We start from the raw sequence: 21321 nt of genomic DNA, 5'->3' as shown, positions 1-21321 counted from the left end.
CTCCAAACTTTCCCACCAGTCTCAAGGGCCTGGGATTCCTGTGGACAAATGTTGCAAAAAGGCATTGAGCACCTCCCCAGGACCCTGTCAGGACAGCACCCCTTGAGTTCCTTCAAGGACTCGGCTTTGGTTTTACTGAACAGTCCTGGAACCAGTGTGTATTTTTTGTTGTGGTGCGTATTAGAAATGAATTTAACAGTAAGTTTGATATATTTGGGGGGATAGAGGAAGTAATTATTTTCTCACCTAATATATTTGAATCCTAAGGACTTTTTCTTGGAAGGTTCTGAAGAGTACACTGATGTTTTTATATCCAGACAGAAGTGGCTCTGCTGTGTATCCAAATGGTAGCAGACTTTAGTAATGCAGAGGATGGGGCTCTTAGCTGGAAGGGGTGTGAAACTGAAACTGATCATTCCTTATCCAGTCATTAGTCCCGAGGCATAAAATTTTGAGCCCTTTAAATTCGGTTACTTAACAATGAATATTCTTGCTAAATAGTATTAACTTTTTGTTAAGTAACTTTTTAAAAAAGGTCTTCTCCATTTCTTGGTTTCAGTCATACCTAGTGACAACAGTTTCCAGCATACTATTTCTTTTCTATTGACAGTAGCACTCTTTGTATACCCATTGTTTTCTAGTTTCATTGACAATATCCTTATTTTTGCTACAGTGTAAATAGGACTTAGTCATTCATCTTTTCCTATTTCATTTCTCTTTCACGCAGTGTTTTGTGCATATTCTTTCTGAATTAAATTATGCCCTTCTCTCTTCATACATCAGTCATTCCATGTCCCTGACTTCTTTTAGTCATCTGACTCTGCCTGCCCATCACTTTATTAATACAGTTTTTAATCCTGTCAAGTTTAATAAGGAAACATACCAATTTGACCACTTAATTAACTCTGTAATTATAGTTCTTTGTGGCTATGCAAGTTCCTGCATTGTGGAATGTTTATGTAGAAGAGTTTGAGTTAGAATTTCAGTTTTTAGTAAAAAGCATTTTAAATGTTCTTCAAGTGCACATAATGAATCCTTTATGTATCTGAACTACGTAAGGCTGTTGAAGCTGACTACTACTAGCTGACTACTGATGCAGGAAAAGCATGCCTGGTTGCTTGGTTTCTAAGGTGTCAGATTGATTTTGTGTTAAGTGCAGGAAAAGCAAAAGATGAGAACTGAGATTTAAATTAAAGGGAAGCCTCATACTCAGAAAATCTTGGAATCGAGTGTTTATTTTTACATATGCTCTGTGGTTTTAGAAAATTAGCTTGTAGATACAGTTCTTTCAATAGCATGACACTTCGTAGTCAGTGCTACAACTGTTATTTTTGGTTAGTGACTACCTAACTATGTCTGGATTTTACTATGGTGGAAAACTAAGGAAAAAATACTGTCGCACTTAACTAGAAAATCTGTCTTTTCTATTTCAGTGTAAGACCTGTTCAGAGCCAAAACAAATAACCAGCTCCTCTGCAATCTGTAACAACCCCAACCTAATCAAACCAATTCCTGTGAAGCCTAGTGAAAATCAGCATCAGCGAATATCTCAGCAAAACAAGGTAAAGCACTTTGCATTGTCTTCTGACCAGCGGCACTGTAATCATGTAGTGAACTAGGAATACTTACTTAGGTTGGGAGGTCAGTGCAAGAAGTTGAGGTGAAACAATGGTAAGGATTTTTTTTTTTTAATGCAAAACAAATCTATCTTTATAAATCTGCTCCCATCCCCACCATGTGATGTGGAAGCACATAAATTACAGATAGACTGTCCTCATGCAACAGAAAAAACACTAGTCTTTAAACGTCGGGGTACTGCTTTGATCCCAAGCTGCTCTGGTCAATGTTTTTTGTTTTCTTTGTCGTCAAGGGAATTCAGGTAATCTAAATAAAGTCTTTTGATATATCTTCAAACTGCATCACATCGCAAAATCCTAAAAGCTGAATTCAGTCAACTGTGAGAGGGAGATGCGTTAAGAGTGGCCCTACATTGCACAAGCAGAGATTTTTGTCTCTTATTAATATTGTATGGATGACTGAAAGATGCTCTTTCATGGTATTTAAAGTGAAACCACTGCTATCTTTCAGATTCACTGGTTTTCTCCCACATTAGCAGCTTGACAACTGTTTTCTTGCCCTTATGATGTGACAGAACTATTAAAAATTCTCTTGGGAGAAAAGAGCATATCAGTATTCTTGGCTTTTCCTTGAATACTGCTGGCTAAATATTGTCACCACTTAATGTGACTTTTCATGCATGAGACAACTATGTTTACTTCTTCTCTTTGTTTCCTCACAGAACGTGGATCCTGAACCACAACACTTGTCTTTGACAGCGCTGTTTGGAAAACAAGAAAAAACAGATGTCTCAGAACCTCTTAATAAACAGCATCAAGAGAACCTTCCTGTTAGGCAGGGTGTGGTACGTTCACTCTCCTACGAAGAACCTAGCAGACATTCTCCCTGTGCAGAGAAACAGCTTTGCCCTGCCATTCAGAAGCTTATGGTGCGTGGGACAGACCTTCACCCACTTGCTGAGTTTCCTGAGAACCGACTCTGTGAAAATGGCAATATCCACCCTGTGGGTGAGACTTTCACAGGACTTTTCCAACCTGTGACTTCTCGTGGTATTGCAACATCTCATGTAGTACAGGATGCTGCTGGTACTCAGAGTTTATTACAGAAATTGCAGGGTCAGTCAGGTTCAGTGACGAAAATGGATCCCGGTGCAACAGGATCTGTGAACTCAACAGCTTCTGTGTTCAGCAGGACTCCTGCTGCTGTTGGAGCACCAGCAGCACAGATAAATAATATGACCCAGCCACCTTTGGTATATTTCAATGGTACCTTGCCAGGTCAGACTTTAGAGTCTCAGACACTTGGTAAAGAACAGCCCAAACTTCCTAGACAGCCAATTTCTCTCTCTGGCAATCAGTCAGCCAATTCTGGGGTGATATCACCTCAAGAGCTATTGAAAAAGCTCCAGATAGTGCAACAAGAACAGCAGTTGCATGTATCCAGCAGACCAACGTTGGCAGCTAAGTTTCCTGTTGTTACTCAGAACGCCAGTACACTGAAACCACTGGATTCCTGGATAGAAAAGGCTCCGGGTACAGAAAAACAAAACTCTCTCTTTCAGGTAAGTAAGCAAGTTCAGAATTAAAAAAAAAAATAAATGGCAATTTTCTAAACTTGAACTTCATAAGGCTATTCTCTGTTTCTTTTGGCCAGTATATTCTTGTTTCTACCTTACTAAATTATGCTGTCTTACATGCATTTTTCATTCTGCAAGTGACAATTTAAGAACAACATCAAGTAAGTTCTGATTTACTAATTGTAAGTTATTGCAAATATCAAGGGTTGTACGTCACTAATGACCAAAAATACTGCAGTCCTGTTTTCTGATTTTTGTTTGGTTGTGTTTTTTTTTTTTTGGTTTTGTTTTGTGTGTGTGTGTGCTTTTTTTCCAGACATATTTAGAAAATTCACTTAGTTTTCAGTTGCCATACTTTGTCTCAGGCTGTTGTGAGTAACAGCTGGTAATTGAGTGTAATGTTTTGGGTTTAAGAATGTTTTTTCTTATAAAATTAGTCAAGCTTTCCTGTGCAGGTATGCTTTTCTTTGTATGCCGGTTGCTAAAAGGACACTTACTTCAAAAAACTGCTGTTAGAAAGTATTTTTATAATGCTGAATTATCTTGTACCATAACAGCTACTCCAAGTTATTCAGTAGTTTTCTTTTTCCACTTGATGAATATTGTTTTGAGAAGTTGCCTTGTATCTGAATGTCTTCCAAAAAGAAAAAAAAAAATCCCCCCAAACCCTGAATATTGTTGATTGTGACCCTAAGATTGGTGTCACAGAAAAATCAGGATATGTCAAGAGATTGTGTCTCAAATGAGTACCTTTTTCTATCCTTCAGGAGAACCTCAAATACAAAGTCCTCCATCCTAGACAACTAATATCTTTGTTTACAATTTCATTCTTTGTAGGAATTTCCACACTTGAATGTCTTCCTATGTCTTTTGGGGGGATGAACGTGCAACCCCCTTTTAACTTCCTTTATTGCGGAAGACTATCCACAAGCATTATGTTGTGTTGGAGTCTGACATCGTAAAGCAGTCTAGAAGTTACTTACCCAAATGACAAACTATTCATCTTTTCAGCATAAAATTCAAAAGCTGCTCTTCTACTATTACTGAGGAATGAAAAACTACAGAATGCTTGAGTCAGCTTGCTCCAAATATCCTCCTTATTCCTAGAAAGTTACTCTACACCTGAGGAGGCTGAAACAGCCGTTTAACAATTAAGGGCCACAGGAGCACAAACACTGACAGATCAAAATTTCAAATTCCATGAGAGAGGTCAGGCAAAAATGAATTTGATAGAGCAAATAGCTATCATTATTTTTATTCTTTTAATTAAAATAGTACAATGTTGAATCTCTGTGAAAGAGTGTCGCGTGGTTTAGTCACTAAAATTATTCAGGATTGGTTGCTCACAGATGGTAATCTGACTTTCCAGTGGAGTGCTAATGAATGGAAAGAGGATCCAGAGTCACAATAATCTACTGTTTTCATGGAGAATGGAGCTTACCTGCTATAAGTGAAACAAATTTTCTGATTCAGTGGTAAATATGTATGGCATGCAGACAGAAGACATTCCTACTTTGGAGGTAACAGTGCAGTGAGGCAATTGCCAGACTATAAACCAGTATGCAGAATAAAAAGTGGCAGAAATCTTGATGTACTTTTGAATGAAAAATCCATACTGATGCTGATGAGGTTAATGACTTTGTGTATATTTGAAAAAGAAACTGATTCCAGCATTAGTTGCAATATGGAAAGGGAATTAGAGGTCTGACTGATAATGCAATTCCAATAAATTTACTGCTTGAGTATAAATAGAACAATAGCTTGAGAGAACAATTTTCACTGGAAGAAGCATAATCCACTGAGATTATTGCTGCAATTTTGCTTCCCTGCTGCTGCAGTGAAAGGTGACTCCATCCCGGACAGACCCAACACAAACACATACAAACAAAACAGAAAAAAATAAGCAAACAAACAAGTAAAAAAAAAAAAAAAAAAGAGAGAGAGAGACTCTTAGTCCCCTTTTGCAAGGCTGTGAGCAGATCAAGAAGATTGACATTGCCTTGGAATGAATTTACTGACACAGCCACAGCTGCTATAAAACTGCATTAGGTGCAGTTTTTCTGACATATTTGTTTGTAAGACTTAATACATAGAATAAAAACAATGAAGGTGACTAAGCATTGTTCAGGACACCTAAAGCTCTGCAATCTGGAAGGAATGCACCCACCCCCAAAACACAACAAAACAAAAACCTGGAAATGAAGGAATGAGTCTTTATTTCTGTAGAATGCAATGAATTAGCCATATGAAAATGGAATTTGAAGATAAAAAATTGAAACTTTTAAAACCAACATTAATCTTCTTCTAATTACATCTTTGCTGTAGACCGAAGGCTTTAAGTGCTGCCATGCCTGCAGACAGACATTTGAGTGAAATTGAGTTGGCACAAATATATCCACACATGCTCATGCAAAATTGATCAAAGCAAATTCTGATGACAAATGCAGCAAAAGGTTTGTTCTCTGTAATTATCTTTTGGTCTTGCATCTTTTACTGTAATTTAGCATACAGAAAAAGCAAATTCTAAAAAGTCTGACAGGAATAGAAATGTATCTGGACAGTGTCTTTGTTATTTGGAAAAATCACATTAAAGGAACATCCCAGATCCATCAGCAGTGCTAAGAAAATTAAAGCAATAGTCTTCTGCACAATTGACACATTACAAGTCCAATTTTAAATTGGCTTCTGCATCTCCATCTGGTGTAAGAGCTGCGATCTCCCACGTGGAGAGGAAGAGACCAGTTACAAAAAAAAAGAAAAAAAAAAGAAAAAAAAAAACACACAACAAAAAAAGCAAACTAAGGAATAATACTCGGAAGCATTCAGTCTGGTGCCAGCCCTATTCTGAGAAGTATTCCTTATGCAGATAATGAATAACGTGTGCTTAGAATCAATAAAAAAGCATTAATCTGCAATGGGCTTTTAAACTCTTAAGCATGCATGTATCTATAATCAGGATAAGTTATGCTTGATACTAAGCACATGTTTATGTTAATCGGAATTACAGTTTTAAAAATGTTTGCAATAACCTTGACACAAATCTATCTTTTCTTCAGAAGACCACTTATATTGCTTACCACTTACCTCGTTTCTTGGAGCATTTTCCATCAAAAATGTGTTTTCTACTTAGTATCTTACATACTCTGAACCAAGTGTATGGTACATAGTAGCTGATGATATGATGCTCACATCAAAGATGCCTATTGTCTTAACTGCTGTTTCATCATGAGATTATAAACGTGTGCAGGAGGAATACAGTAGCTATGTTAAACTTGTCGTGAAAGGTAATTTAAGATTCTGTAGTTAAGCATCAATAAAAATTGTCTGGATTATACTTGGGAGAGACAAAGCAATGTTAACATTAGCATTAAAGCTGGCTGTATTTTAACGGCAGCTGTATTTAAAGTTCCTGAACCATCCTAGATTAAATGTCCTTAGTTTTAAATAATGGCACTACAACGAGCGAGAGGCCCACAGCATCCACTGGGTGCTGCTGGTCCAGAGGAGCACTTCCAGCACCTGGAATTGTGCATGTGTAGGAAGCAGCACCAGGTCCCAGTCTCCAATACAGGAGATGCATGCATTTCTTAGTTCATGGTGTTAGGGGAATTTGTCAGCTCTAATGTTGTCTAGCTGCCTGCAGCCATGAAGAATATCAAACATATCATAGTGAGCGTTTGTGCTCCAGAGAAGGTATACTATGTGCTGCAAAAATTACCTCACACAGTTTTCATTGTTCTTACTTCATTGCTGCACAACTGGTGGTAGACTGCTACACTGTTATTAGTGACTCAGAGATTCAAGTATTGACCTGATAAAGCTGGAAGTAATCCAGGGAGGCTGCAACCACAAGTAACTCGGGTTAGATTCTGTGAGAAAGAAGTCAATCAGCACTGTTTTGGAAGGGCTGTTATGTCTTGTGATAAATTACTCAAAGCTAAAAGAGTAGTTTGAAAGCCACATGCCCCTACAGAGCATTTTCAGTGCTTGCAGCAAGAGCTTGCTGCTATAGGAATTACACTAGTCATGTCACTCTAGTGTCCCGCATTTCCTCACGGGCATCAGTTGGCCCAGTGACTGAAGGTGATCTGAACTCTGAATCTGAACTGAAATTTTGCCTGTATGTTTTAAAAAACAACCATCCTGTTTATGTAAGAATTTGTTAAATGGCAGAAGCTTTGAGCACAGTCTCATAGGGAAAAAAAAAAAAAAAAAAAAAAAAAAAAGTACCTTTTAATGTTTGAACACAAAACCAAATAGTATGCACTGAAAAAACACCTGTATTTTCCATGTGTCTCCTGAGGCAAATGCTCTAAGTATTGCAGTAACCTGTAGATATTAGTTGTGTCACCAGCAGATGGCAATATTGCTTATTCCATATAGCTTCCATAGGGTTGGCAAGTTCTACCAAAAAGCTGTTTCTAACCAGAAAAAGCAAATAATATTTGATATATCTGTTGTGGTTTAACAGACGTGTGTTTGACAGTAGTAACCATTTAGTACTGAGAACATGGTATGTCTCAGGTTTTGTTTGTTTGTCTCAGACTACAGAGAAGTGTCCCTTGATTTCAAAGGACGTGTCATTTAGGTCTTTGACACAGTCTGTCTTAGATTGTCTCACTAGTATAAGACAGACCCTATCTCCTCCAGCTGCTCAGCACCATTCCTTCGCTGGAGGTTCCTACCCTTGCAGGGCAGTTTGTATAGGCATTCTTTAAATCCCATTAGGAAAAATCAACTAGTTTAAGCTAACCCTGCCAGTTTCACTTGAGGTAAATTAAAGAGGAGTTACATGAGCGCCATGGATGAGTAGATCAGAAGTGTTGCGGTAAGTGTCTGGAAGCAGCCAGTCTTCCATGCGTGCTTTTACAGGAAAACATGCATGCACAGCCTCAAGGTCTCGTTCTGCGGAAGCATGTCCCTGTGGACTTGTGATGGTTTTCCTTTAAAATGAATATTGGTTTTGAAGCATAGGTGCACAAACATGCATACTACCTTACTGTTTTAGAAGCAAACCTGCAATAAGTTAGGAAATACCTTAACTGATTCAGGAACTTGAAGGGCAGACATGATGACTTCGCTTGTGATCGCATGTCATGGGGTATAAAAAAAGCTGTAGGTAGAGTTTCATTTTTAAGTAGTACTCTATATTTGAGAAAAAAAAAACTTACTTCAAAAGCATATTGAAGATTTTTGCATAAGGTGCATATTGCATGCTTTCTGTATGTGCGAGTTCCTCCTGGCCCCTAGTCTTTTTGCTTCCTTAAATTTAGCATAAATGAACATGAGATCTCATTGATTCTTTCTATATCTTCTATATTGTAGCCAAACTAGTATTATTCAGAAATGTTTCATGTAGAGCATTCAACAAGGGGTCAGACGAGCTACCCAAAAAAAAAAATTTATTTTATTTTTTTAATATTGAACTATATTATTTTGCCTACCTAGGAAATCAACCTCAGATTTATTTCCTTAGTTTTAATTTTTCTTGAAATGTTTGAAACTCAGGACACAAAGCGGAGTGCTCCTATAGGCTTTTACCTTCATGGAGCAGCAATAAATCATGCTTCAATTCCAAGCGTGGTGGAATTTCTTTGTACCTTTTGTTCTTTGGAACAAAAAAAAAAATGAAAAGATTGGGTACTTGCATACTGAGGATATGGCTGATTCGGTTAGGATTTATTGCTAGTTATATGCAGAAGAAAGCTCTACATCTACAAATTTGGTGAATAAACTTCATTGTGTCATATGTTATACCTACTACTATTGATCAGTCCTGCATGTTTTAGAGTTGCAAAATGTATCACAGAATTTAAACATAAAAATTCTTTGACACCTATATTTGCAGATTGGCATGGATATGATGCAGAGAGGACTTGCAGAACTACAGCAGCATCTGGGTTTTCCTTCTCTTTTAGGGCCTTTTTGACTTTCTGAGCTGAATGTTGGTTAGGAGTCAGTTTTGTTTCTGACAGTGCCTGCCACCAGCTTACTGCAGCTCTTATAAATAATTTACCTGTTCTCTTTCCCACTCTTCTTATATGAAAGGACGACATGTGAGTGTGTGTTTGTATGTATATACGTGTGCTTGTATGTACATACATATGTGTGTATCCACATATAAAAAGTAATCTGAAAATTACAGTTAGCAAATGCTTTCTAGTACTGGGTACAAAGATTAATCTTTAATATTGGTATTTGTATGTAGGCAAGCATATTCTCGAAGATCAAACTTAAGGACTTACTGTCCCTATGTGGAAAACTCAGCATTTTCTAAGAATGCTGATTATTCAATAGTAGTCTGATTTCTGTTACAAAATGCTTCTGTACTTAGATTATTTGCCTATCAGACTGTATCATATTTGAATCCATTATTACGTTTTACTGTGAGTTGGATGGAAGACCTTTTAATTGGGAATTGGACCAATATAGGGGTCCTGAACAAGAGTTTCATGTAACTGGACCAATCTCCAGCAACTTCTGTGCCTGTTGCAGTTTTAATCATCTTAATTCCTTTGGAATTAATTAGATAAGTTAATTGATTACTTGATTTTTATATGGACAGGTAATCTCACCTCAGCGCATTCCTGCCACTGTGACTCCTACCTTGTTGATGTCCCCAATGGTGTTCACTCAGTCCACACCTACTCCAGCAAAAGCAAATGAAAGCGGGCGGTTAGCAGCATCAAACCAAGAACCTGCTGCTAGCTCAGCCAGCCTTCTCCTGCCGCTGCAAACCCCAGAGCCAGCTGTGGTCAGCAGCAGCTCAATGACAAAGATACAGCTGCAAGAAACACTTTTACACCTGATCCAGGTAAAATGCCAAGAATTCTTCTGCTTTGCTTTAAATCCTTATTCCTATTTTGCTGTAAGCACCTGGACACCTAATCAGTTGCATCCATCTGTCTAGAGGCTAAATGGATAATTAAAATATATGCTGCAAGTTGTGCTACTTATGGCTGTGCGTTAATGGAGCACTATGACATGTACAGCAGAGGTAGTAACCTCTCTTTGCACACTGCTGGCTTAACTGCATTTTGATTAATGAATGTAGTTTGGGGATCAGAAAAGATAATAAATTTGAAGGAAAAGAATAAAAGTGACGGAAAGCTTCATAGGGCTGGCCTATGAGCCAGAGAGATAACCTGTTATATTTTTAGCTAAGGATAAATACAGGGTGATTATTCTAGCTGCCAGATACTTCAGAGATGCATCTTAGCAGTGAAAGAAACTAAGATGGGAAGGGTGAGCAACTTTAAAATATGGGTTAGATAACCTAAAAATATACTAGTTCAGTCTACTCAGTATAATTCTCTACTTCAAATGCTAAAATTCCTCTTGCTGCAGTTATTCAGGTTCAAATCCAACAAAACATGTCAACATATAGGAGACGATTGTTACTGCTCTGAGATGGTATGAATGATTATGATTTATTTTTTTCTGTGACTTGCTCTGAGATGAATACCTGAAGAGCAGAGGTTGAGGAGAGGCTGTATAGCTAAAGAACTGGCTATAATACATAATGAATAGAGACACAGGTTTAAGGGTCCAACTTGTAGGCCAAAGCTGTGCCTATATGGCTTGACATTAACATAAAAGTCTTTATTGGAATTCTGATTTGTCTCGCTTAAAATGCAGTTTAAATTATAGACCCAGAAAGAAAATAGTATCTTTAAGAAATTAGAGGTTTTTCTCATTTTCTCTTGTGTTTTTAGTTTGCGATTAAAACCAAAAATATCACATTATTCTGTCTTTACATACTAAGAATATCTGGATATTAGGAAAACCATATATAAAGTTAAATTAGTCAAGCAAACTTAGATTCTGCATTCTGAAATTGTATTTGTAAATGTATATTTGATCCTGCTGTTCTTGATAATAGTTAGGATTAACAGTATTACCTGGAAATTACTTAAAGTATAAAAATGTGATGCTGATTGCCAATTGCTTAGCTGTTATTTTCAGTTATATAAAACTACAATCTCAGATGCTCATGATTTTCTTCAAGGGGTATCTTGATTTTAATCATATTCATATATTTATGCAAGCTACATAAGACTTTCTCTCTTAATGTGAGTTGACCAATTCTTGCAAAATGATCTTCAGAAGGAAAAAGTTAAACAAGCATCAGAGCAAAAGGAGCAGCATCATTTAGGAGTTAAGTCTAAAAGAGCTAAACAAGGTGCAAGGATTGGCTCAGGTAGGATTTAGTGTACCCACAGTGTTTCACTGTTCCTTCAGACATACTTGGAATTATCACTGAGCTAATGGGGGAAACTACTTAAGGAAATCTCTAGGTAAAGAGAGCAAAGAGAAGAAATGAGAGGGTTGTATAATCACTGCAATATCATGCAAGAATAGTATACTCAAATCCACTGAGGGTTTGGAATGTCTGCTTTCTGTGTATTCATTACTACTTACAGAGATATTCATGCTTGCCACGACAGAATTTATATTCCCATGCAGTTCCTCAAAGTCTTGGAAATAGTACATATATATTTTTGGTAAAGGAAATAGACTTCCTATTGCTCACTTCTTAAGACAGAGCAAGGTTGAAAGGCGTTTTGTACATAAAAGTGGAGAAGAAAAAAAGGAACAAAAACAAAACAAAACAAAAAACTATACTCAGGGATGTCTGCCTTGCAGTAATAATTGTTTTTTGTTTTTCAGAACGATGACAACTTCTTAAACATTATTTATGAAGCATATCTCTTCAGTGTGAGAAAGGCGGCAATGAAGAAGTCTATGTGAAAGATGATTTTTTAAATTAAGTTTCTATTATTTCCTGAATCTCGGGAAAAAGGTTTCAAAATTTTCGAGTGATGCCATGTTTAAAGAAACGAGTGGTCTTAGGCACTTTGCATACACAAAGATTTTGCTTGTTGGCAGGTACATGCTGTACTGAGAAAGAAGTGGGCAGAAACGGATTGTGCCTTCAGGGAGGAGAGGGTCACAATGCTGAAGACTTAATCAAAAAATATCTTAAATTATTTTTCTTAGAGTGGCCGATGGTTAGAATTCGTTTTCCTGCATAAAGTCACCGTTCTCAGAATTCACTTTCCTTTTTTTACGTGTAGTGTGGTCACTTACTGACAAGGTATTTGACATGAATTTTCTCTGAGAAGTCATACGCCACTTTCACAATGAACGATGCCCGTTTCTGACCACCTGGTGGCAATGTTGGATTATTTTTAGGAAAGTGAAAATGCTGGTGAAATTCTGGAAATGAAAGTCGTAGGTAAACTGTTATGTCATTTTACTTAGTTGTCTGCAGAGCAATTTAGAAGAAATGTCATGACTTTTCCCCAGATTTTTGTAGAAAAATCTTTTTCTATTTTAACAAGAATATTTTTAGCTAGCCATAGAAATGGGACTCCGCAGGTGTTTTAAAGAATAGGGGGGAGGGTTTTGTTTGTGAATGTACTTGCTATCAGCATAGCTGGGGGGAGGAGGGGTGTCACTGGATTCATGTTTCTATTATTCTAGATCCAGTCTGTATTATTATAAGCAATGTGCAACTTTGTTAAGGGGGAGACTACATGGCGTAAAAGTCCTATTAATTTTTTAGTGCGTTCCTTGAGCACAGTGATTTCATTGACCCATTTTTAAAGAAAATAAAATGGATAATCCCTACAATGTGGTGATTTTATTTTATTGTACCATGGACTATAAATTTAGAATTGTTGGGATCACTTGCATTTCTTTGACTCTGAGTTGTTTTTACACTTGGCAGAAGAGACATTAATGAGATTTTAAATCAATTAGAATAAATGACTGAAAGAAATTTGCTGTATACTCTTATTAACATGTACTGCTGAAGTGTGAGTTTACTACAGTTTAGGAACCCCAAGTTGTTGCTGAAGAGATGTTTCTTTTATGGGTGCTAGGAGCCTGACGTGTAATGCATAAATGAGTATATGCTCTTCTTGGCTTTCAGTAATGTTGTAGGCACAACTCACTCGCTTTGTCTGTGAAGAAAAGGTTCTTCAGTGTAAATTAAGATGACGGTTTCAATTCATATACAACTATGGTGGTAAATAGTTGCCCCTATTCCCTGAATATCCTTCCTTTTTCAGGGCGGGATGGTGGTGGTATTACTCACATTCTTTGGGAAATCCTGTGAACTAAATTTAATAAAATAATAATAATGAAGAACTATTCTCTTTATACTACACAAGTGAATAATCCCAAGAGACTTGTGCCTCTGATAATGCTAGACTTTTCCTACATGAAGTAGCTCATAGAAAGCAAGGTCTATTCTGGTTTCATTTGTTACCAAATTGCTCGCAGTTCTTTCAGATTCAGTGAAAAGAACATGTTGCATGGGTATCAGCAAGGGCTGGCCTTGCAGACTGGAAGCCCTGTAGCCATTATGATTTATGTGATTCTACTGAACTAGTTTGAATAACTTCTGAATGAACTGGTGTGAAAGAAATTGGAATCAGCACAAAGGAGTTTTTGAGATACATAAATACATGCATCATGTCTGTGATTATAGATTATTTGACAGTACAATTTAGAGATGATGGGGATGCATAGTTAAGACCTCATTTGACATGTAGAACTTCTTGTCAATGGTGGGTAAAAATAATCCCTCAGTCCTTAGTATCTCTGACTGTGTTTGTGATTGATTTTCTGCTTAGCGGAGAAACACTTTTATTTACCCAAAAAAAAAAAAAAACTATTTTGATGCATGAATTTTAAGAACATCCCTTATTTACTGCTTTTCAGACTGAGGTGTCATTTAAAAAAACTTGTAGGATTTTTTTTTTTTAAATACCTGTTAACTCTTGATGTGTATGATGACAGTAGGATTGGCACTACACTGAACAAGCTGAGGCATATCTTAAAGCAGACAAGGATAAAGTTATTTCAGGGCTTCTACTTGCTGCCCTCTCTTCTGGTTATGGCTACACTGAATAACAATGATGGAACTGTTTTTCTCACATTCTCACTGCTCTAAGGGGTATCTGAGATTGTTCAGATCTTGCCTTCTGCGAGGTTTACGAGGGTAGTTGCTACATGAAGGAGATGCCGTTTTAGTTGACTTGCATACTTACCAAGGGCAACAGAGGTAAGAATGTAGAACAGGCTCATAAAGAAATATTCTCAATTCTGTGATAACAAACAAAAGAGGAAGAGTATTGAAAGAGCTGAATCGAAGCCAAATTTGTTGCCTAGCTTTCTATTTCAGATAGCCAAATCTGCTTCTTCAGAGACATTCGGGAACTGGATTCATACCAGTGTGACCTTTATCACCTTTATGCAAAAATCCCAGTCTCAGCATCAAGGTTTTCAGTGTATTTCCACTTAACTACTGCCCACTTCCTTACAAAATTCCATACCTATTGAACTGGAGAGAGAAGATGAGGAGTAGAAAGTCAATGAAATTCTGGAACATAATCCCTAACTAATTCTGTCGGTGTTCATCATGGAAATCCATAATGTTCAGTGAAAGCATCCAAACCTTTCCTCAGGCCCTTCTCACAGAAAAATCAAATCCTTAATTTGATTTTTATTCATTAGCTCTCTATTGCTCCTCTCTCTTCCCTTCCTTGTTGTTGTTGCAAAGGGGATAATTAAAATTGCACAGCAAAATAAAAATTTTCCAGGAGCAGGATGCAGCTGAATAAGCAGAGTGCTTCGTCTCCTCTGACAGCCTATTTACATTGTGTTGAGCTTTGAATTTCAGTCACAAGTGCAGTGGGTGTTCTAGATATCTTTGTCCCTCTAGGATATTAAAACAATAGTTTAATATTTTAGCAAACTTGGAGAAATTTGCAGCAGAAAAGACAAAAGAGATTTCTCAGCAAGCATTTGAAGCTCTAATGTTGCAAATGTTATGAGAAGGCAGCAGCTTTACCCAGAGGGATTCATGAAACCTAGAGAAAAGGCAAAATTCTAGTCATTGAAGTGAATAATACACTAAAAAATTAATCCTCAGTCAACATACAAATAACTTTACTGCTAGTCCTGACTAAGGACTTGTAAGAGACTCGTGAGTGCTAGCCTTTTCCAAACTGCTATGGCTATCTCTAACAGGCTTGTTCTGACCTCTGGGCATAAATCTGCACAGAGTGGAGTTGGGAGTACAGGAGGGAACTTGACGTGCAAACAGGAGCAAAATGTGGTCCTGCAAGACACTGAAGAAACAAAGGCAGTAGTTGTATAAACACTTTAAGCTGGCTTTGCTGTTGAAGAGGCGTCACATCCCAGCCACCCACTCCTGGCTGCTTACTCCTGCTCCCACACTGGTCTTTCCTTCCATTTTCCATTATTTTTCTCCTTTTTCGTTTTGATTAAGGCAGCTGTGTGGTAAAATGTGTTGCAGCAGAATTGGTCGATGTTAAGACTCCCTGTGCTCAGAGGTTGGTTTAAACGTAGATGGATTTAGTGGGCAGCAGCACAGGCACCTGCACTGGTCTGAGGATGTGGGTGTGAGGCATGTGGATAAATGAGTGGGATCTGCAGAGAAGAAAGTGAGGCGGGAAGGTTGAGCTGCTCTGTTGCCTTAAAGTGATCTGAATTTCTGTGAAACTGATCAAAACACTGCTTGCCTCTTCATGTAATACTCAGAAGATGCCACAAAGATTGAAACACGACTTTATTATTGTGCCCTATCTTGGATGTTCTTGGAAGTCCATGAGTGCATTTGCAGATACCTCCACAACGGTTAAGTATTGTTTATGAGCCTAAACTCTCTAGGCTCTGCGTAGAGGGAGGGCAAGGACAGGATCCTCTTGAGGGCAAGCCTGAGTACAAGCCTAATTTAGCCAAGGAGATTAGATTAGCAGGGCTAAAGTTAGCCTCTGCAAGCACCCTGCACAGCACCGCCACTGTTCTGTACTGAAACAACTGACAGCTGAGCCAGCCCCTACCTCTCCTCACAATACAGCAGCTTTTTGGGTGAATTTTCCCTTGTTCTTTCTTTCTTCTTTTTTTTTTTTTTTTAATTTTAATTTAATTTAATGGAGACTACCATCAAACCTCAACAGACTGTTCAGATACAAATCTTCCTGGTATGGAAGTGAATGAGAAATACAAGAAAGAGATTGTTTTTGTGTGTATGGCTGAGAAAGCTACTGAAACGAACAGGAAATGAGCAGTGGTAACATACAGGGGGGGAAGGGGAAAATACATATATATATTAGGTCATTTTAAAAAACAGATTTTTGAGAAAAAGTGTGTCCTGTATATGATCACCTTTACATTTCAGCTCATGGAAAGAACTCCACTTGTAAGTAATCTACAGTCTTGCTTTTAAAGCTGAGTAACATCATAAAGGCTTCCAAAGAATGAATTTAGAATAAGCATCTGGTTTACACAATAGGAAGTCACGACGTGTTTTGGGAGCAGCAACCTCAGTCACACGTAATAAAAATAAATAAATAAATAAATAAAACTATTTGGGTCATGCATTGATTAAAATCCTTCTTATATTAGGGCACAAATTCTACAAAAAGCAAAGTAAGTTCTGAGTTCATGACAATGTGTGTGCACTAGCAATATTTTCAACAGAGATAGGAAAAAAAAAACACCTCATATTGTGTGGTAGCTAACCAAAAGTCAAGCAACTGAAAGTATTGCAGCTTCCTTTACTATCGGTAAGATAGCAGCCTGCTTTCAAGCTGTGAGGGAACTAGGGGAAATGATGGCTGCGTCCTGCAGCTGCTACCCTGCACACGGCTGGATGCTAAACCCGTGGCTAGATCCTGTGTAATTACCAACTCTTTTCTTGCCCAGGTATCGCCACCCTGCATTTTAGGCCCATCAGCTGAGTGCAGAGTTCCTGTGCTGTGGCTTGAACTCCGCTGGTGTGCATCTCTGCAAATAGCTTTGGGTATGGCTATCAGTGCCATATTTCTTCACCGGGTACCTGAAATCTACTTTAAAAACCTACTGAAATAGAGATGGATACTGTTATTATGTCACTTCAGAAACCTACCCCGTGTGTTTTTCTCCAGCACTTGCCTGTAAACACGGCATGTGGCAGGCAGGCAGGGTGGAACGTGCAGGCTCTTGGCAGCGCTCCCGGTGTAGGGCCACACGGGCTGGGAACAAAAGCTCTGCTTTCCTTCATTTTTACTGCTGCTTAGCAGCCTGGCTCACTGACGGTCTCCTGCTTTCCACTTAGAGCAGTAGCCCCAGACCTACCACTTAGTAAAAGTATCTGTGGTTCTCATTCCTCTAGAATTTTTATAATTTATTTGTTACGCCTGAGGATCTCCCCTTGGGTTCTTACCAGGCCAATCCTGCACTCCCTGGCCTCTCCCACTGATGCAGCGAGCTGTGGCCGAGAGTTTGAAGAGAGTTTGAATTAGAGGATCAGTCAGGGTGTAGGATGTAGCCTAAGTCTGGGGTCCCATGCTTAATGCTTACTGTTGGGCAACAGAGGTAATAATTGCCACCTCTTTCCAGAGCTGTGTTTGTATGCACGATCCACCATCTGTTCTTACTGTCTCAACCTCTTATGATGGCCTTTTCCCTTCCCATTTCCACACCTGAAGGCCCAACCCTAGTGCTTCCCAGCAGCATGACAAATGAAAGCTTTATCTTTGAGAAAAGTCCCTGCAGGAATTACAAAGCAGGAGACTTGTCAAGGGAAGGTTAGAAGTAGCGTTGAGAAATGTAAGGAAGATGAAAGATCTCCTATTAACTCCCTTGACCAAGGGGTATGAGGACGGGCTGACAACGTGCTCATGAAAACCCAGTGAGCTCTTTGAAAGGACAGCGAATAATTACAGGCATGAGGGAAAGCTGGGAATTTTAACTCACCTGTAGGGGTGGAAATGAGGGTGTGAGAATTGGAAGAGGAGGAAGGGAGAAGGAAAAGCACGGAAGAAACCCAGTTTCAATCAGGAAAACATTCACTTCCTTGTATTACAACAGAAGTTACGAGGCCATCGCAGTTCAGAAGAGACACTAAGGTAATCCATGACTGCAGGGGGCTGTTAAATCCAGCAGTTGAAAGTTCTTCAGTGTAAATTCCCCTGAACCAGCCAGAAGACCAAAGATGAAGAAAGCAAGCACTTATTTCTGAGCCATCAGCAGGCAGTCAAAGCAGAGCAGGATTTGCAAAGGAGGGCTCTTTGCAAGTGCTGCTGTGCATACCCTGAAGAAATCAGCTACCAAAATGAGAAGATTTCAGAGAGAAAACACCTGCTTAGGAGGTGATAGAAAGAGAAAAGTTGAGATTTCTTCTTTTCACACCATAACAATATGTTTCATTACACTGGTGCTGGGGGAGCAGGTCTCAATACAGAGGTGGTGGGATGGGGAAGATTGGCAGGGTCAGTTACAGAATGGAAGGACACAAGAATTCTGGTCAATATTTAACCCAGAGTGGCCTGCTCGTTTTCAGGAGGATGACAATAGTGGTGATTTCATAATCCACTTAAACATCATGCATCCAGCAGAAACGAACCAAGCAGCGAGGGCACTTCCACATGCAGTTCCTGCATCAATCAGAAAATGAATTACCGCTGCTCTGAGATGTACTCTCCCAGCTGCACAGCAGAGCCCGCGCCGGAGGCCACCCAGAGCAGGGATCCTGTTGTCCTTCCCGACCTGCTGGCATCTGCTCCTCGCTCGGCTCTTGTCTCGGAGCCTCCACTGTGATTTGTGAGGTGCTGCTGCGCTTCCTCCCTGTAAATGTTTTTCTTTTGCCAAATGGCTGCAGCAGCACGATGGGAGTCCTAAAGGCTTTCTGATGGCCTGCCAGAGGTGAGCGATTGCTGCTGGCATTCCTGAAAAGAGCAGGGTTAACAGAAACTCCATTTTCGGGGGGAGAGGAAAAGGGAAAAGCATCCCCTGTGTTAGCTATTCCCCTACAAAGACAACTTTGCCAGAACAGGTGGGACTATCAGGCTGTTGAGAACTGTTGCTGACCCTTCCCTTGGCTAGCACAGACCTTCAGAGAAGCCTGTCAGCCCCGTACAGCACCGGTCAGCAGTGCTGGAAACCCCCATGAGTGACAACATTTCCTCCTGGCTCCTGAAGACAGCATCCCTTCACCTTGTCTGCACGGAGCCGCGGCACAAAGGCTGGCCTGGCTGCCTGCTCTCCTGCACAGTGTCTGTGTTCGTTGCCACAGCTTGTTGGCCCTGAACAGCCATCTGCACAACCTGCAATTTTCTAGTGCTAATAACAATTTTCTACTCGGTTAGCATGTGCAGCACCATTCTAAACCCAGCTGATCGCTGTCATCCCTGCCAAAAAGCAGGGAAAGGGCTCTGCGGCTACTCTACCCGTCAGCTTTCCTCGCCGTCCTACACAATTAATCCTAGGGAATTTTTAGTTGCATCAACTTAAAATACTTCCTCTATTTCCATCTTATTCCCTACTAGATGCGTGAGGTTATTTTTTATGTTGTAGCCTGAGCCCGAGCAGCAGTGTGTAGTACTTAAGAGCGTGCTGGCCTCCCCCCAGCGTTTCGGGAAGGACGTGAAAGCAGCAAGCTCTGTCTTGTGCTGAGCACTCTCGGCATATGTGTGTCAGCAAGAGGAGGAAGAGCAGCAGCCTGCCGCTCGCTGCTGGAGACATCCTCGGAGGGAAGGCTTTGGAAGTGAAGCAAATAACCTCTGCATCTTCTGTTGCTGCCTGGGCAAACAGGGAGAAAGCAGCTGCTGGCAGATGTGAAGCCAGACATTAACACACGGAAAAAAATACAAAAGAGCACAACTCTGGAAAATCTCTAGATGACAAGTGAGAGCTTATGGCACTTCAAAGACACGACAAAGCTGACCAGAAATGCAGGACTTGCAAATAGCAGGGTTTGGAGGTGCCCCAGCAGAGGACTTGCTGAGTCCCAGGCACTGTGTCCACCTCGAGGGGGTGATGAGGGGCACCAGGGCTCCACCCTTGGTGCTGACAGAGCCACTGCCAGCCTCAGCAGCACGGCTCCTGAATGGCCTGGGGCTTGCAAGCTGGAGATGGGAGCTGTGTAAGGGGAGTGTGGTGAGCAGGAGGGCAGGTGAGGTGTCCTGGGGGTTCTGGTTAGGTGCAGCAACTAGCATAGCTCTCATGTACCCTGTGAGAGCCTCCTCGGGACCTGCCCCTTCAAACCAGCACTCACCAGTGTGCCCAGGCTGGCTCTGCTGGCTGCGCACATCCCTCGCATGCTGTGCTTTGAAAAAGGGGAAAGACCTTGTGGTCTAGTGGCTTCTGTACCTCTTCAGAGCAGAAGCGCTCCATCACCATTACCAGTGGCAAGCTGCAGCATCACACGTGTTTCACTGCTGCCTGCAGTGACATTTTGGCCCTTACACAGACATGAAGAAGCTCAGTGGCTGTCAGAGCGTAATACTGCACAGTGGAGTACAAGAGGAGACAGGCAATGATTCTTCTTTCCAGTGGATTTATAGACCTGGCAAGCAGAGCAGACCTAGGTTTAAACTGCAACTAGAAAAGGGAATCACTCCAAAGCGGGAACGCCAATTAACTCCGTCATCACTCGGACAAATTAAGCTGGGGGCAGAGCTGCAGCAAGCAGCCATTGCTAACGAGATTTCAGCCTGGGTCTGCCTACTTGCTGCACGTCAGATTTCCTGTGCAGGAATCCCCAGGGCACGACTGCCTGGCTTCGGTCTGAAACCTGGGAGCCTCTGGCTCAGAAAGATGTTAGCTTCAGCCTTCCTGCCGTGCAATCCAGAAGGCAGGCGGTTGGAGCGTGTCTTTAGGAAACAGCAGATGACTTTAGATAGACATCAAGGCTTGGAATAAGGATTTCCTTTTCTGTTACTTATGCATGCGTTATCTATTTATCAATAGCTCTGGTAAACCTAAAATCCATTTTTTGTTACAGAAGTGAAGGCATTTCTCAAACTCATCTTGAGCATGCTGCAGACTGCCCTGTCCCCAACCCAGCTAAACGGTTTGCCGCGTTGCCGCTCTCTCTGTCGAGTGTCACACGTGCTGCCCAGATGCCAACAACAGCAGGAGGTAGCAGAATAAGCGAGGCTGCTAGAAATTGATTGTTTCAGACATAGATTTTGCACACTGCTACATGCTCTGGCGGGATGAGAGAGGTGATTTGCTCCCGTAACATATGTGCCTGTGCCCTGGCGAGCCACCCTTCCCTCTTGCACATGTTCTCCTGCCTGCCCAGCACCCCTGTGGGCAGAGACCTCACCCTCAACAGGGGTCCCACGCTGCCAGCTGGTGCCCAG

General features: G+C 40.3%; 1 protein-coding gene across 1 annotated transcript in view; it reads left to right on the top strand.

The window, feature by feature from the left end:
* DCP1B (decapping mRNA 1B) overlaps positions 1 to 12938 on the top strand; it is a 44885-nt gene extending 31947 nt beyond the window's left edge. Inside the window, exons 6-9 of the mRNA XM_035346249.1 lie at positions 1434 to 1562; positions 2300 to 3139; positions 9720 to 9968; positions 11825 to 12938. Of these exons, the coding sequence (XP_035202140.1) occupies positions 1434 to 1562; positions 2300 to 3139; positions 9720 to 9968; positions 11825 to 11905 (1299 nt within the window). The 3' untranslated portion in view covers positions 11906 to 12938. The remainder of the gene's footprint in view (positions 1 to 1433; positions 1563 to 2299; positions 3140 to 9719; positions 9969 to 11824) is intronic.
* Positions 12939 to 21321: the final 8383 nt, after the last annotated feature.

Source organism: Oxyura jamaicensis, chromosome 1 (genome assembly GCF_011077185.1).
Source record: "Oxyura jamaicensis isolate SHBP4307 breed ruddy duck chromosome 1, BPBGC_Ojam_1.0, whole genome shotgun sequence".
Classification (NCBI taxonomy): Eukaryota; Metazoa; Chordata; class Aves; order Anseriformes; family Anatidae; genus Oxyura; species Oxyura jamaicensis.
The sequence above is the reverse complement of the archived record's forward strand: the minus strand, read 5'-3'. Positions and strand labels throughout refer to the sequence as shown.